The sequence below is a fragment of the Stegostoma tigrinum genome, chromosome X (assembly GCF_030684315.1).
Source record: "Stegostoma tigrinum isolate sSteTig4 chromosome X, sSteTig4.hap1, whole genome shotgun sequence".
NCBI lineage: Eukaryota > Metazoa > Chordata > Chondrichthyes > Orectolobiformes > Stegostomatidae > Stegostoma > Stegostoma tigrinum.
The window spans coordinates 8,682,260-8,695,737 of NC_081404.1; the positions used below are offsets into that span (position 1 = coordinate 8,682,260).

At 44.2% G+C, this 13,478-nt stretch overlaps 1 protein-coding gene across 12 annotated transcripts in view; it reads left to right on the plus strand.

The window, feature by feature from the left end:
• Positions 1-13,478, plus strand: part of LOC125448189 (serine/threonine-protein kinase OSR1-like) — a 170,432-nt gene that overhangs the window by 17,958 nt on the left and 138,996 nt on the right. For 2 of the 12 annotated variants that reach the window (XM_059643323.1, XM_059643326.1), the window contains exon 7: positions 113-155. The exons of the other annotated variants lie outside the window; for them this stretch is intronic. In XM_059643323.1, the coding sequence (XP_059499306.1) occupies positions 113-155 (43 nt within the window). The remainder of the gene's footprint in view (positions 1-112; positions 156-13,478) is intronic. 12 annotated transcript variants of the gene reach the window in all.

Consider the following 13,478-nt stretch of genomic DNA (forward strand, 5'->3'; position numbering starts at 1 on the left):
CTGTAAGCATGAAAATTTACAGATTTGTGACAGCTGATTGTTTTTTCCTAACTCTTAGTTTATCATTTTAAAATTGGAGAATTAATTTTTATTCATTTGTTCATTTAAATAGGCTCAGAAATGTTTTGCTGTCTGGTTGCCGTCCACATTGCAAGGTGATCTGGGGCATTTTATTTTGATAAAAGTGCAGTATAAATAAGTTGTTGCTTGACTGTAGTATTATCCCTTATGAGTTAATGGGCTTCTTGCAGCCTTATCGATAGACAGCCCTTTTACCACCACCTTGATGTGGACACTTGAACTGGCTGGGAGGATCAGAACTGAAATGATCAGGCAGCCTCAATCAGGTCTGCAGTTAGCCTGAGGCACAAATCAGCATAGCTTCATAATCTCACTGGGGAGTCACAGCTAGCTGATGCAGAAATGGGGAAGAAATATGATTTTGATGTAATGTGGGTACTCTTCTGAGCTTCAGGTAAAGACGTGCTGTTGGGCAGAGGAGGAAGAGGTTCATTGTGCTGCATAATTTGATTGCTGCACCTGATGTAGGAACGCTTCTTGACATAAGTAGGCACTTATTTCCTCTTCTTGTGGCTAATGAAACCAATTTCAACATAATGATCACAACTCCTTAAGTTTTAATATAGCTATGAACAAGGAAAAGTCAGGACCTCGCAGGAAGGTACTAAATTGAGGAAGGCAAATTACATTAGTATTAGACATGAGCCAGAGAGAGTTCATTGGGAGGAACTGTTATCAGACATTTGACACGAGAGAGTTGTTTAAAGACCTGCTGAAGACATGTTTCAGAAATTAGAAGGACAAAAATGGCAAGGTAAGGATAACAAGGGAGGTTGTGAATTTTGTCAAAAGTCAAAAAGACGCATATGTAAGGTTTAGGAAGCTAAAATCGGACATTCCTGACGAATGTAAAGTAAGCAGGAATGTACTCAAGCAGGGAATTAAGAGAGCAAGAAGGGGCCATGAAATGGTCTTGGCAAGTAGGACTAAAGAGAATCCCAAGGCATTCTACAGATACATGAAAAACAACAGGATAACTAGGGAGAAGGTAGGACCTCTCAAAGATAAAGGAAGGAATTTGTGCTTGGAGGCAGAGGATGCGAGTGAGATTCTAAATGAGTACTTTGCATTGGTACTCACCCAGGAGAAGGACACAGAGATAGTGAAAATGCTAATATGCTAGGGAATTTTGAGATAAAGAAAGAAATGTTGGATCTGTTGAAGAGCATTAAGGTGGTTAAGTCCCCAGGGCCCGATGGTATCTATGCCAGGTTGTTGAGAGGAACAAGAGAGGAGATTGCTGGGACCTTGACCAAGATCTTTGTATCCTTGATATACACTGGTGAGATCCCAGAGGACTGGTGAGTAGCTAATGTTGTTCTTCTGTTCAAGAAGGAAATAGGGATAATTCAGGAAACTGTAGACCAGTGAGACTCATTTCAGTGGTTGGGAAGCTATTGGAGAGAATTCTTAGGGATAGGATTTACATACATTTGAGGAGCATGGCCTAATTAGGAACAATCAGCATGGCTTTGCGCAGGGCAGGTCATGTCTTACTAACTTGATTAAATTTTTGGAGGAGTTGATGAAAAGTGATTGAGGGTCGAGCAGTGAATGTCATTCACATGGCTTTTAGTCAGGCTTTCAACAAGGTCCCTCATGGTAGGCTCATCCAGAAGATTAAGGTGTATGGGATCCACGATGACTTGGCTGCATGGATTCAGAATTAGCTTGCTTATAGAAGACAGGGTCATGGTAGAAGGGCATTTTTCAGGCTGGAGATGCATAACTAATGGTGTTCCGCAGATATCTGTACCAGGACCTCTACTGTTTGTGATACATGTAAATGACTGAGATGAAAATGTAGATGGGTGTGTTAGTAAGTTTGCAGATGATACAAAGATTGGTGGAGTTGTGGATAGTGTAGCAGGTTGTCAGAGGATACAGTGGGATAGAGATCAGTTGCAGGCATGGGCAGAGAAGGGGCAGATGGAGTTTGATCCGGGTAAGTATGAGGTGCTGCACTTTGGGAGATCAAATGTTAAGGAAAAGTAAACTTTTAATGGTGGGACCCTGAACAGCATTGATGCACAGAGAGATCTTGGGGTTCAATTGATAGGGTGGTAAAGAAGGCGTATGGCACATCTGCCTCTATTGGGCAGGGAATTGAGTACAAGAGTCAGGATGTCAAGTTGCAGCTTTATAAGACTTTGGTTAGGCCACACTTATTAGTGTGTTGCATTCAATTCTGTCGCCACATTACATGAAGGATGTAGAGCTTTGGAAAGGTGCAGAAGAGGTTTACCAGGATGCTACCTGGATTAGAGGGTATGAGTTATAAGGAGAGGCTAGAAATACTTGGGTTGCTTTCTCTAGAATGGCACAGGATGAGAGGGGACTTGATAGAGGTCTGTAAAATTATGAGATGCACGGATAGGATTGACAGTCAGAATCTTTTTCCCCGGAGTTGAAATGTCTAATACTAGGAGACCATGCATTTAAGGTGAGGGGCAGAAAGTTCAAAGGAGATGTCGGGGCAAGTTTTTTTACACAGAGTGATAGGAGTCTAGAATGCACTGCCAGGGTGGTGGAGACAGATACAATAGGGGCTAAAGGACTTTTACATAAGCACATGAATATGCAAGGAATGTAGAAAATATGCACAAAGGTCAGACAGAAGGGATTGTTTTCATTTGGCATCATTTTCAGCACAACATCGCAGGCTGTTCCTATGCTGTGCAGTTCTATGTACCTCACTCATCCACGCCAACACAGACAAAGGATCAAGCGGGAGACAGAAAGCAGGAAACTAGGTCAGTTAGCCTAACATTTGTTATAGGGGAAAATGCTAGAATCTGTTGTTAAGGAAGTAGTAGCAGGACATAGTCAGAGTCTAAATGGATTTATGTAAAGGAAATAGTGTTTTTATAAATTTATCTGAGTTCTTTAAGGATATAACAAATGAGGAAGATTGATAAAAGGGGATCAGAAGATGTAATGGACTTATATTTCCAAAAGATATTCAATAAAAATTTTATGCATGAAATAAAAGCTTTATGGACATAAGGGTAATATATTAGCATAAGTAGAGGATTGTCTAAGTAACAGAAAACAGAGTCAGATCACATGCTTCATTTTCAAATTGGCAAGTACTACAGGAATCAACACTGAGGCTTCAACTATTACAATTTTTGTTAATAACTTGGATGAAGTGCCTGAGTGATTTATAGTCAAATTTGCTGATGAATAGAAAAGCAAGTTGTGAGGAGGATGCAAAGAGTCCCTGCAAAACCGTACAGATAGAATAAGGGAGTGGGCAAATATCTGGCAGCTTGCAATATAATGTGGGAAAATATGATGTTGTCCACTTTGGCAAGAAGAATAGAAAAGTAGAATATGATTTGACTGGAGAGAGACTACAGAATGCTGTGGTACAGAGGGATCTGGATGTCCTTGTACATGCATCACAACAAGTTAATGTGCAGGCCCAGTATGTAATTAAGATGGCAACTTAAATGTTATTCTTCATTGCAAGTGGGATGGCGAATGGAGAACAAAAATAATGAAGACTTGCTGTGATCCTGTAGGCATTGATGAGGTATATTTTACAGGAATTTACAAGAGTGAGACATGATCATATTGAAATTTAAAGATTCTCAGGGGGCTGAGGTAGCTATTGAAAGTTGTTTCCAATGTGGGAGAGGTGAAAACGAGACACAATTTAAAAATAAGGAATCTCCCATTTACAATGGTGATGGGAGAAATTTGTTTTTGATGGATTATGAATCTTTTAGAATTTTTTTACTCCCAAATAGAAGTGGAAACTAGGTCATTGATTATACCGATGGCTGACACATTTTTGAAAAGTGGTGAGGTTAAAGGTAATGGAGAATGGGCAGGAAAGTGTGGATTGAGGCCATAAGCAGAGCAGCCATGATCTTGCTGAATGCTGGAGCAAGTTTAAGGGACCAAAAGGTCAATTCCTGCTCCTATTACTTGTGTGATAGAGTCATCAAGTCATAGAATCGTACAGCATGGAAACAAACTTCTCGGTACAACTCGTCTGTGCTGACCAAATATCCCAATCTTACCTAGTTCCAGCGAGTTTTGAGAAGATTTGTAGCTCAGGTTGAGGTTCTGGATGTGAGTTTGCTCACTGAGCTGGAAGCTTAGTTCTCAGACGTTTCGTCACCATTCTAGGTAACATCATCAGTGAGCCTCCAGTGAAGCGCTGGTGTTATGTCCCACTTTCTATTTATTTGGTTAGGTTTCCTTGGGTTGGTGATGTCATTTCCTGCGTTGGTGATGTCATTTCCTGTTCTTTTTCTCAGGGGATGGTAGATTGGCTCCAAATCAATGTGTTTGTTGATGGAGTTCCGGTTCGAATGCCATGCTTCGAGGAATTCTCGTGTGTGTCTCTGTTTGGCTTGTCCTAGGATGGATGTGTTGCCCCAATCAAAGTGGTGTCCTTCCTCATCTGTATGTAAGGATACTAGTGATATTGGGTCATGTCGTTTTGTGGCTAGTTGATGTTCATGTATCCCGGTGGCTAGCTTTCTGCCTGTTTGTCCAATGTAGTGTTTGTCACAGTTCTTGCAAGGTATTTTGTAGATGACGTTCATTTTATTTGTTGTCTGTATAGGGTCTTTTAAGTTCATTAGCTGCTGTTTTAGTGTGTTGGTGGGTTTGTGGGCTACCCTGATGCCAAGAGGTCCGAGTAGCCTGGCAGTCATTTCAGAAATGTCTTTGATGTAGGGGAGAGTGGTTATGGTTTCTGAGCCCATTTTGTCTGTTTGTTTGGGTTTATTGCTGAGGAATCGGCGGACTGTGTTCATAGGGTACCCGTTCTTTTTGAATACGCTGTATAGGTGATTTTCCTCTGCTCTGCGTAGTTCCTCTGTGCTGCAGTGTGTGGTGGCTCGTTGGAATAATGTTCTCATGCAGCTTCGTTTGTGGGTGTTGGGATGGTTGCTCCTGTAGAACAGGAAATGACATCACCAACCCAAGGAAACCTAAACAGATAAATGGAAAGCGGGACATATCACCAGCGCTTCATCGGAGGCTCACTGATGATGTTACCTAGAATGGTGATGAAACGTCTGAAAGCGAACCTTCCAGCTCAGCGAGCAAACTCACATCCATGACCTAGTTCCATTTGCCAGCATTTGGCCCATATCCCTCTAAACCCTTCCTATTCATATACCCATCCAGAAGCCTTTTAAATTGTACCAGCCTCCACCACTTCCTCTGGCCGCTCATTCCATACAGGCATCATGCCTGTGTGTGAAAATGTTGCCTCTCAGGTCCCCTTTAAGTCTTCCGCATCTCACCTTAAACCTGTGCCCACTAGTCTTGGACTCCCCTGCCCTGGGGAAAAGACCTTGCCTATTTACTCTATCCATGCCCCTCATGATTTTATAGCCCTCTACAAGGTCACCCCTCAGCCTCTGACTTTCCAGGGAAAATGCCACAGCCTACTCAGCCTCTTCTTTATAACTGCTCTAGTCCCAGCAACGTCCTTGTAAATCTTTCTTGCACCCTCTCAAGTTTAACAACATCCTTTCAATAGAAGGGCAACTAGAGTTGAATACAGTATTCTAAAAGTGACCTCACCAATATCCTGTACAGCCATAACATGACATCCCAATTCCTATGCTTAATGTTCTGACCAATAAAGGAAAGCTTCCCAAACACCACCTTCACCACCCTGTCTACCTGCAACTCCACTTCCAAGAAAATATGCACCTGCACCCCAGGTCTGTTCAGCAACACTCCCCAGAACCTTATATAAGTCCTGTCCTGATTTGCATTAACAGAATGCAGCACCTCCCATTTATCTAAATTAAACTCCATCTGCCACTTCTGAGCCCACTGGCCCATCTGACCATGGTCCCGTTGTACTCTGAGATAATCTTCACTGTCCACCACACCACCTATTTTGGTGTCATCTGCAAACTTACTAACCATACCTCCTATGTTCACATCTGAATCTTTTGTGTGGCACACAACTGGTCACAGGGCACCAGTCTGAAAACCAGCCCTCTACAACCATCCTCTGTCTTCTACCTTCAAAACAATTTTGTATCCAATTGGCTAGCTCCCCTAGATCCCATGTGATCTAACCTTACTAACCAGTCTACCATGTAGAACCTCGTTGAACACTTTGTGGAACTCCGTATAGACAATTTCTACCACTCTTCCTTCATCAATCTTCTTTGTCACCTCTTCAAAAAACTCAATCAAGTTAGTGATACATGGTTTCCCACACACAAAGTCATGTTGACTATCCCTGATCGGTTCTTGCCTTTCCAAATGCTTGGAAATCCTGTCCCCTTCAACAACTTTATCCACCACTGACATGAGGCTCACTGGTCTACAGTTCAGAGATAGTAGGAACTGCTGATGCTGGAGAATCTGAGATAGCAAGGTGTAACAAGGTGATAACAAATCTCCCCTCCCCTGACCGCATCCCAAAACCAGCTCAGCTCGTCCCTGATTCCCTAATCTGTCCGTTCTCCCACCTAAACCCTCCTCCCACCTCAACCCCCACCCCCACCTCCTACCTACCAGCCTTATCCCCACCTCCCTGACCTGTCCTTCTTCCCTGGACTGAGCAACCCCCACCCCCAACTCCCCACCTACACTCACCTTTACTGGCTCCATCCCCGCCTCCTTGACCTGTCCATCTCCTCTCCACCTAACTGCTCATTTATCCATCTTCTATCCACCTCCCCCTCTTACTCTCTATTTATTTCAGAATCCCCTTCCCCTCCCCCATTTTTGATGAAGGGTCCAGACCCAAAATGTCAGCTTTCCTGCTCCTCTGATGCTTCTTGGCCTGCTGTGTTCATCCAGCTCTATACCTTGTTATCCCGGTCTACAGTTCCTTGGCTTTTCCTTACAGCTGTTCTTAAATAACAGCACCACATTAGCCACCCTCCAGACTTCCGGCACCTCATCCATGGCTGTTGATGATACAGATATCTCAGCAAGGGGCCCAGCAATCACTTCCCTAGATTCCTATAAAGTTCTGGGACACACCTGTTCAGGCCCTGGGGATTTATCCACCTTTAAGTGTTTTAAGAGCACCACTTCCTCTGTAATATGAACTTTTCTCAAGACATCACTATTTATTTCCCCAAGTTCCCTCACTTTCTTGTCCTTCTCCACAGTAAATACCGACATGAAATATTTGTTTAGTACCTCACCCAACTCCTGTGGTTCCACACATAAACAGCCACGCTGATCTTTAAGGGGCCCTTTTCTCTTTCTAGTTACTCTTTTGTCTGTAACGTACTTATTGAATCTCTTTAGATTCTCCTTAACCCCATTTGCTAAAGCTATCTTATATTCCCTTTTTGCCCTCTTGATTTGTCCCGAATGCATTCTTACTGCCCTTTTCCACCCCTCGTGATTCACTTGATCCCAGCTGTCCATACCTGCCATATGCCTCCTTTTTCTTGACTTGAGCTTCAATTTCTCTGGCCATCCAACATACTGTGCACCTACCAGCCTCGCCCTTCACACCAGTGGGAACATACTGTCTTTGAACTCTCGTTATCTCATTTTTGAAGGCCTCCCACTTTCCAACCGTCTGTTTACAGTGAATAACCTCTCCCAGTCAACTTTTTAAAGTTCCTGTCTAATACCGTCAAAATTGGCCTTACTCCAGTTTAGAACTTTTCGATCAGTTCTATCCTTTTCCATAATTATTTTAAAACTAATAGAATTATGGTAACTTGTCCCAAAGTGCTCCCCCACTGACACCTCAGTCACTGGACCCGCCTTATTTCCCAACAAACGGTCCAGTATTGCTCCTTCTCCAGTAGTACATCCACATATTGAATAAGAACGTTTTCTTGTACATACTTAACAAATTCTTCCCCATCCAAGCTCTTAACACTATGATATTCCCAGTCTATGTTGGAAAGTTAAAATCTATTACTATTACAATCCTATTATTCTAACAGCTGTCTGAGATCTCCAAACATATTTGCTTCTCAATTTCCCACTGACAATTGTGAGGCCTGTAATGTAATCCCATTAAGTTCTTGAACATTGGATCTTTCTGTTCTACTACTAGATCCATTACATCGTCTAATGCATTTAATTATTAATATGGATGCTTAGTCATTACTTTTCTTGAAGATGAAGTTAATATTATCAATTAATGGAATAAAGGGATATCAGCAGAATGTAGAAAAGTGAAGTTGAGTTGGAAGATCCTCCACAATCTCATCCACTGCCAAAGCAGGCTTGAGAGGCTATATCACCTACTGTTGCTCCTATTTTTAACGTTGTAAGCCATAACAGGAATTCTACCAGCTCATTTTACTGGTTTGTTTACTACTTAGCCATTTTAACCTCCAAATTCTTCAGTGTTTGAGAAATTTCTGTGCAACCTCATCAGTATTCCAAGATTGTGGAATGTCCTCTGCTTAAAGTCATTCAAGAATGATTTGATCTTACAATTTTCAAGCTAAAGTATTCTAAAATTATGTGATTTAAATGAAGTTGGTTTATCAACAATCTGGAGCCTTACTTTTCTGTTGGGATAACACAGCTCATGATCATGAAGTATTACTCATACAAAGCCAGCAATTTGAAACTTCTGGACAAAAACCTGAATTCAACAATAAGGAGATTGTACTCAGAGATAATGGGAACTGCAGATGCTGGAGAATCCAAGATAACAAAGTGTGAAGCTGGATGAACACAGCAGGCCCAGCAGCATCTTAGGAGCACAAAAGCTGACGTTTCGGGCCTAGACCCTTCATCAGAGAAGGGGATGGGGTGAGGGTTCTGGAATAAATAGGGAGAGAAGGAGAGGCAGACTGAAGATGGATAGAGGAGAAGATAGGTGGAGAGGAGAGTACAGGTGAGGAGGTAGGGAGATGATAGGTCAGTCCGGGGAGGACGGACAGGTCAAGGAGGCAGGATGAGATTAGTAGGTAGGAAATGGAGGTGCAGCTTGAGGTGGGAGGAGGGGATAGGTGAGAAGAAGAGCAGGTTAGGGAGGCGGGGATGAGCTGGGCTGGTTTTGGGATGTAGTGGGGGGAGGGGAGGGATCCGACCCCACCACCAAAGATATTTTTCCATCCCCACCCTTGTCTGCCTTCCGGAGAGAACACTCTCTCCGTGACTCCCGTGTCCGCTCCACACTGCCCTCCAACCCCACCACACCCGGCACTTGCCCCTGCACCCGCAGGAAGTGTTACACTTGCCCCCACACCTCCTCCCTCACCCCCATCCCAGGCCCCAAGAAGACTTTCCATATTAAGCAGATGTTCACCTGCACATCTGCCAATGTGGTATACTGTATCTGCTGTTCCTGTTGTGGCCTCCTCTACATTGGGGAAACTAAGCGGAGGCTTGGGGACCACTTTGTAGAACACCTACGCTCGGTTCACAATAAACAACTGCACCGCCCAGTCACGAGCCATTTATACTCCCCCTCCCATTCCTTAGATGACATGTCCATCCTGGGCCTCCTGCAGTGCCATAACGATGCCACCCGAAGGTTGCAGGAACAGCAACTCATATTCCACTTGGGAACCCTGCAGCCCAATGGTATCAATGTGGACTTCACCAGCTTCAAAATCTCTCCTCCCCCCACTGCATCCCAAAACCAGCCCAGCTCATCCCCGCCTCCCTAACTTGTTCTTCCTCTCACCTATCCACCCCTCCCACCTCAAGCTGCACCTCCATTTCCTACCTACTAACCTCATCCCGCCCCCTTGACCTGTCCGTCTTCCCTGGACTGACCTATCCTCTCCCTACCTCCCCACCTATACTCCCCTCTCCACCTATCTTCTCCTCTATCCATCTTCGGTCTGCCTCCCCCCTCTCCCCATTTATTCCAGAACCCTCACCCCATCCCCCTCTCTGATGAAGGGTCTAGGCCCGAAATGTCAGCTTTTGTGCTCCTAAGATGCTGCTTGGCCTGCTGTGTTCATCCAGCTTCACACTTTGTTATCCAGGAGATTGTACTCAGTTCTATTTTGACTGACAGATCAAATCACCCATTATATATTCCCAAAGAGTAATCAAACACCTCTTGAAAACCTTATTGCAGAGAAATTGGGCACATTAGCGGCATTTCTTGGATGTAGTAAGTAGCCTTGAAATGGTGTCCATAGTGAATAAACACACTTGTGGGGTGAGTTGCATTAAACACTATATTGGTGACATTCATGGGTGCACAGTGAATGGCCACCAGAAGTATGCAGAGCAGTGAGATTCTGTTATCAGTTAGTATACAATGCTGATTTAATGCCAGCAGTGCCATTCTGGAGGTCAGTGCTCCTGGTAGCAACCTTGCAGAGCTGAACACATGTTCAGCAGCAGGAAAGACCAGCACTATTTTTAAAGAGATCATCAACTACTAACAGGTTTGTTGCTGGTTGATTTCTTTTTACTGCTGCTATAAATGTTTGGTGCTTCCACAGTTGTTCCAACCGCAAATGTCTTCAGGGAGGGGCAGGTGTAGAAGACGATTTTTGCAGATATTAGGGCTTCTGCACATACCACTTGCAGTCTATGCCAGTAAATGCTCCCCTTGGAATAGAACATAACTTGAAGAATTAGCAGAGGTTACACAGATCAGGACAAGCTGTTGGAATAGAAAGAGCAACAGCATATGGGCTTCAGTAAAGGCATTCTGACTTAAACCTGCTGCCCAATATAACAACAACTACAATTCAAAGCAGGGCAGGGACCACATTACTAGTAGCTGTGTCGGTGACTATGATGATGAACTTTTGCACTAGTTCCCTCCAGGCTGGAGCTGGAGATATTTACAACATCTCCTAGTTTGCCACCCACTGTTGCATGAGGGAGACTGCTGGGATTCTCCATGCAATGACAGCTGAATACATGCCATTTTTTCTTGGTTAGAGAAGCTGGCAGTGTGAGCATGCAGCTTCACTTGCAAGCTATAGCACAGTGCAGGCTGCAATAAAACAGGTGCATATCGATTCGCTGGCACAGCATGTCAAGATTGCCCAAGATGAGAAATCATAGGGATTCCAATTCTTCATGTGTGAACCTGGACAGAGAATCGGGAAGGCCATCACAGTTAAATACCTGCATTCTGAAGTAGTCCTCTGTGCCAGCTGCATTTTGAACCATCACAGCAAATCAAAGGTTGGCTATTGACAAAACTATCCACTGACCACATGCTGTTAAACAAAATGATACAGAAGACCATTGACATGCTGAAACAACATTTTTACAGTCTGTACCACTGCGAAGGAGCTCTACACTGTTTGACAGAACAGCTGTCAAGAATTGCGACATGCTGCACAACCTTGCCATCATGAAGGGACAGCCCTTGCTATCAGCTATAAAGCATGAGGAGGAACAGAATGAAGCAACCAAGTCGCCTCCTTTCTGGCTGAGCTGCTGGTGAAAGATATACTCAAATGCAATACCAGTAAATATAATGCCAATTTTCCATTCACCAACAGTCCCACACCTTGTCTTCTCTGTCACTGAACATCACAGTGACCACTTGGCCACAATGCAAAGCCAAAACTTATGGCAAAATAAACATTATCAGCCTTGTGCATTCCCTTTAGTGTCTGTCTGCAGTGCTTTTATTTGTCTCATTGTTCCTGCACAGAGTGGCTTTAGGCATGATTGACGGAAGGATGCTAAATTTCAAGAGGTGACTGCACATGTTCTTGTAGAATGTCTTTGAAGGGCTTTGGTCTTAAAAGGCTGTGGCTTGCATCATCTCAGTAGAACTAATGCTATCTTCCTGAGGTTTGTGCTGTATGGAGCCATTCCCACAGTTTGAGATGATTGGTTTGACACCTTAGCATCCTCTTTGCATACTAATACAATCTGAGTTTTCACTGCAGGACTCAAGTTGGGTGACTGCTGCTAACATTGCAGTTAAAGTTGAGACTTGGACTATTAAAATGCTTATCATAGCTGGCTCCATAAGTGTCCAGATTAAGAAATAGTAGGAACTGCAGATGCTGGACAATCTGAGATAACAAGGTGTAGAGCTGGAAATTCTGCGCAAAATGCTGTGCCTTCTGTATGCTCCTCGATATTAATCAGTGGCTTTCTTGCAGGCTTCCTAATGCATTAAGCATTTTGTTTTGAATACTTAATGACATGTTTCTGTAGGTTGCCTAATCACACTCTGGTGAGCTGGTATCTGTGCTCTAGCTGCAGCCACCCCATGCCCCGTGTCTCATCCCATGGAAATCCTGCCTCTATGCTATCCTCTAATGAGCTGTCTCATTATCTGAGCTTGTAGGTACAAGTATGAAAGCACATAATAGTGCTGTGTATTCATCTTGCTGTTCTTCCACACCTGACCAGGTTGTACTAGAGATAATGGGAACTGCAGACGCTGGAGATTCCAAGATAAGAAAGAGTGAAGCTGGATGAACACAGCAGGCCAAGCAGCATCTCAGGAGCACGAAAGCTGACGTTTTGGGCCTAGACCCTTCATCAGAGAGGGGGATGGGGTGAGGGTTCTGGAATAAATGGGGAGAGAGGGGGAGACAGACCGCAGATGGAGAGAAAAGAAGATAGGTGGAGAGGAGAGTATAGGTGGGGAGGTAAGGAGGGGATAGGTCAGTCCAGGGAAGATGGACAGATCAAGGAGGTGGGATGAGGTTCGTAGGTAGGAAATGGAGGTGCAGCTTGAGGTGGGAACCCTGCAGCCCAATGGTATCAATGTGGACTTCACCAGCTTCAAAATCTCCTCTTCCCCACTGCATCTCAAAACCAGCCCAGCTTGTCTCTGCCTCCCTAACCTGTTCTTCCTCTCACCCATCCCTTCCTCCCACCTCAAGCCGCACCTCCATCTCCTACCTACTAACCTCATCCCACCTCCTTGACCTGTCCGTCTTCCCTGGACTGACCTATCCCCTCCCTACCTCCCCACCTATACTCTCCTCTCCATCTATCTTCTTTTCTCTCCATCTTCGGTCCGCCTCCCCCTCTCTCCCTATTTATTCCAGAACCCTCACCCCATCCCCCTCTCTGATGAAGGGTCTAGGCCCGAAACGTCAGCTTTTGTGCTCCTGAGATGCTGCTTGGCCTGCTGTGTTCATCCAGCTCCACACTTTATTATTGACCAGGTTGTACTGTTGGGTACCTGAAAGAGAAATTGCATGGGATAAGGTTGCAATGCAGCATGGTTGGTAATGTAAGAAATGCACTTTGTAAATCAAGAGAATTAGGTTTATGGGCTTGTGGGAGACATGATGTGAGGACGAAAATCCGCTATGAGGATACTGCCATCTTCAATTATCTCAACTCTATCATTGGGCACCGCCTCAGTGATGGGCAGTCTGATAATGGCAAGGACCATCACCTTGACAGGTAAAACATGTAGATGTGCCTGTCCCCCTCCTGTTGCTTCTGTTCCTTCCTGTTGCATACCACCTTGTTCTGCAAACAGGGAATGTAGGGCTTTAATTAATAGAGGTAGT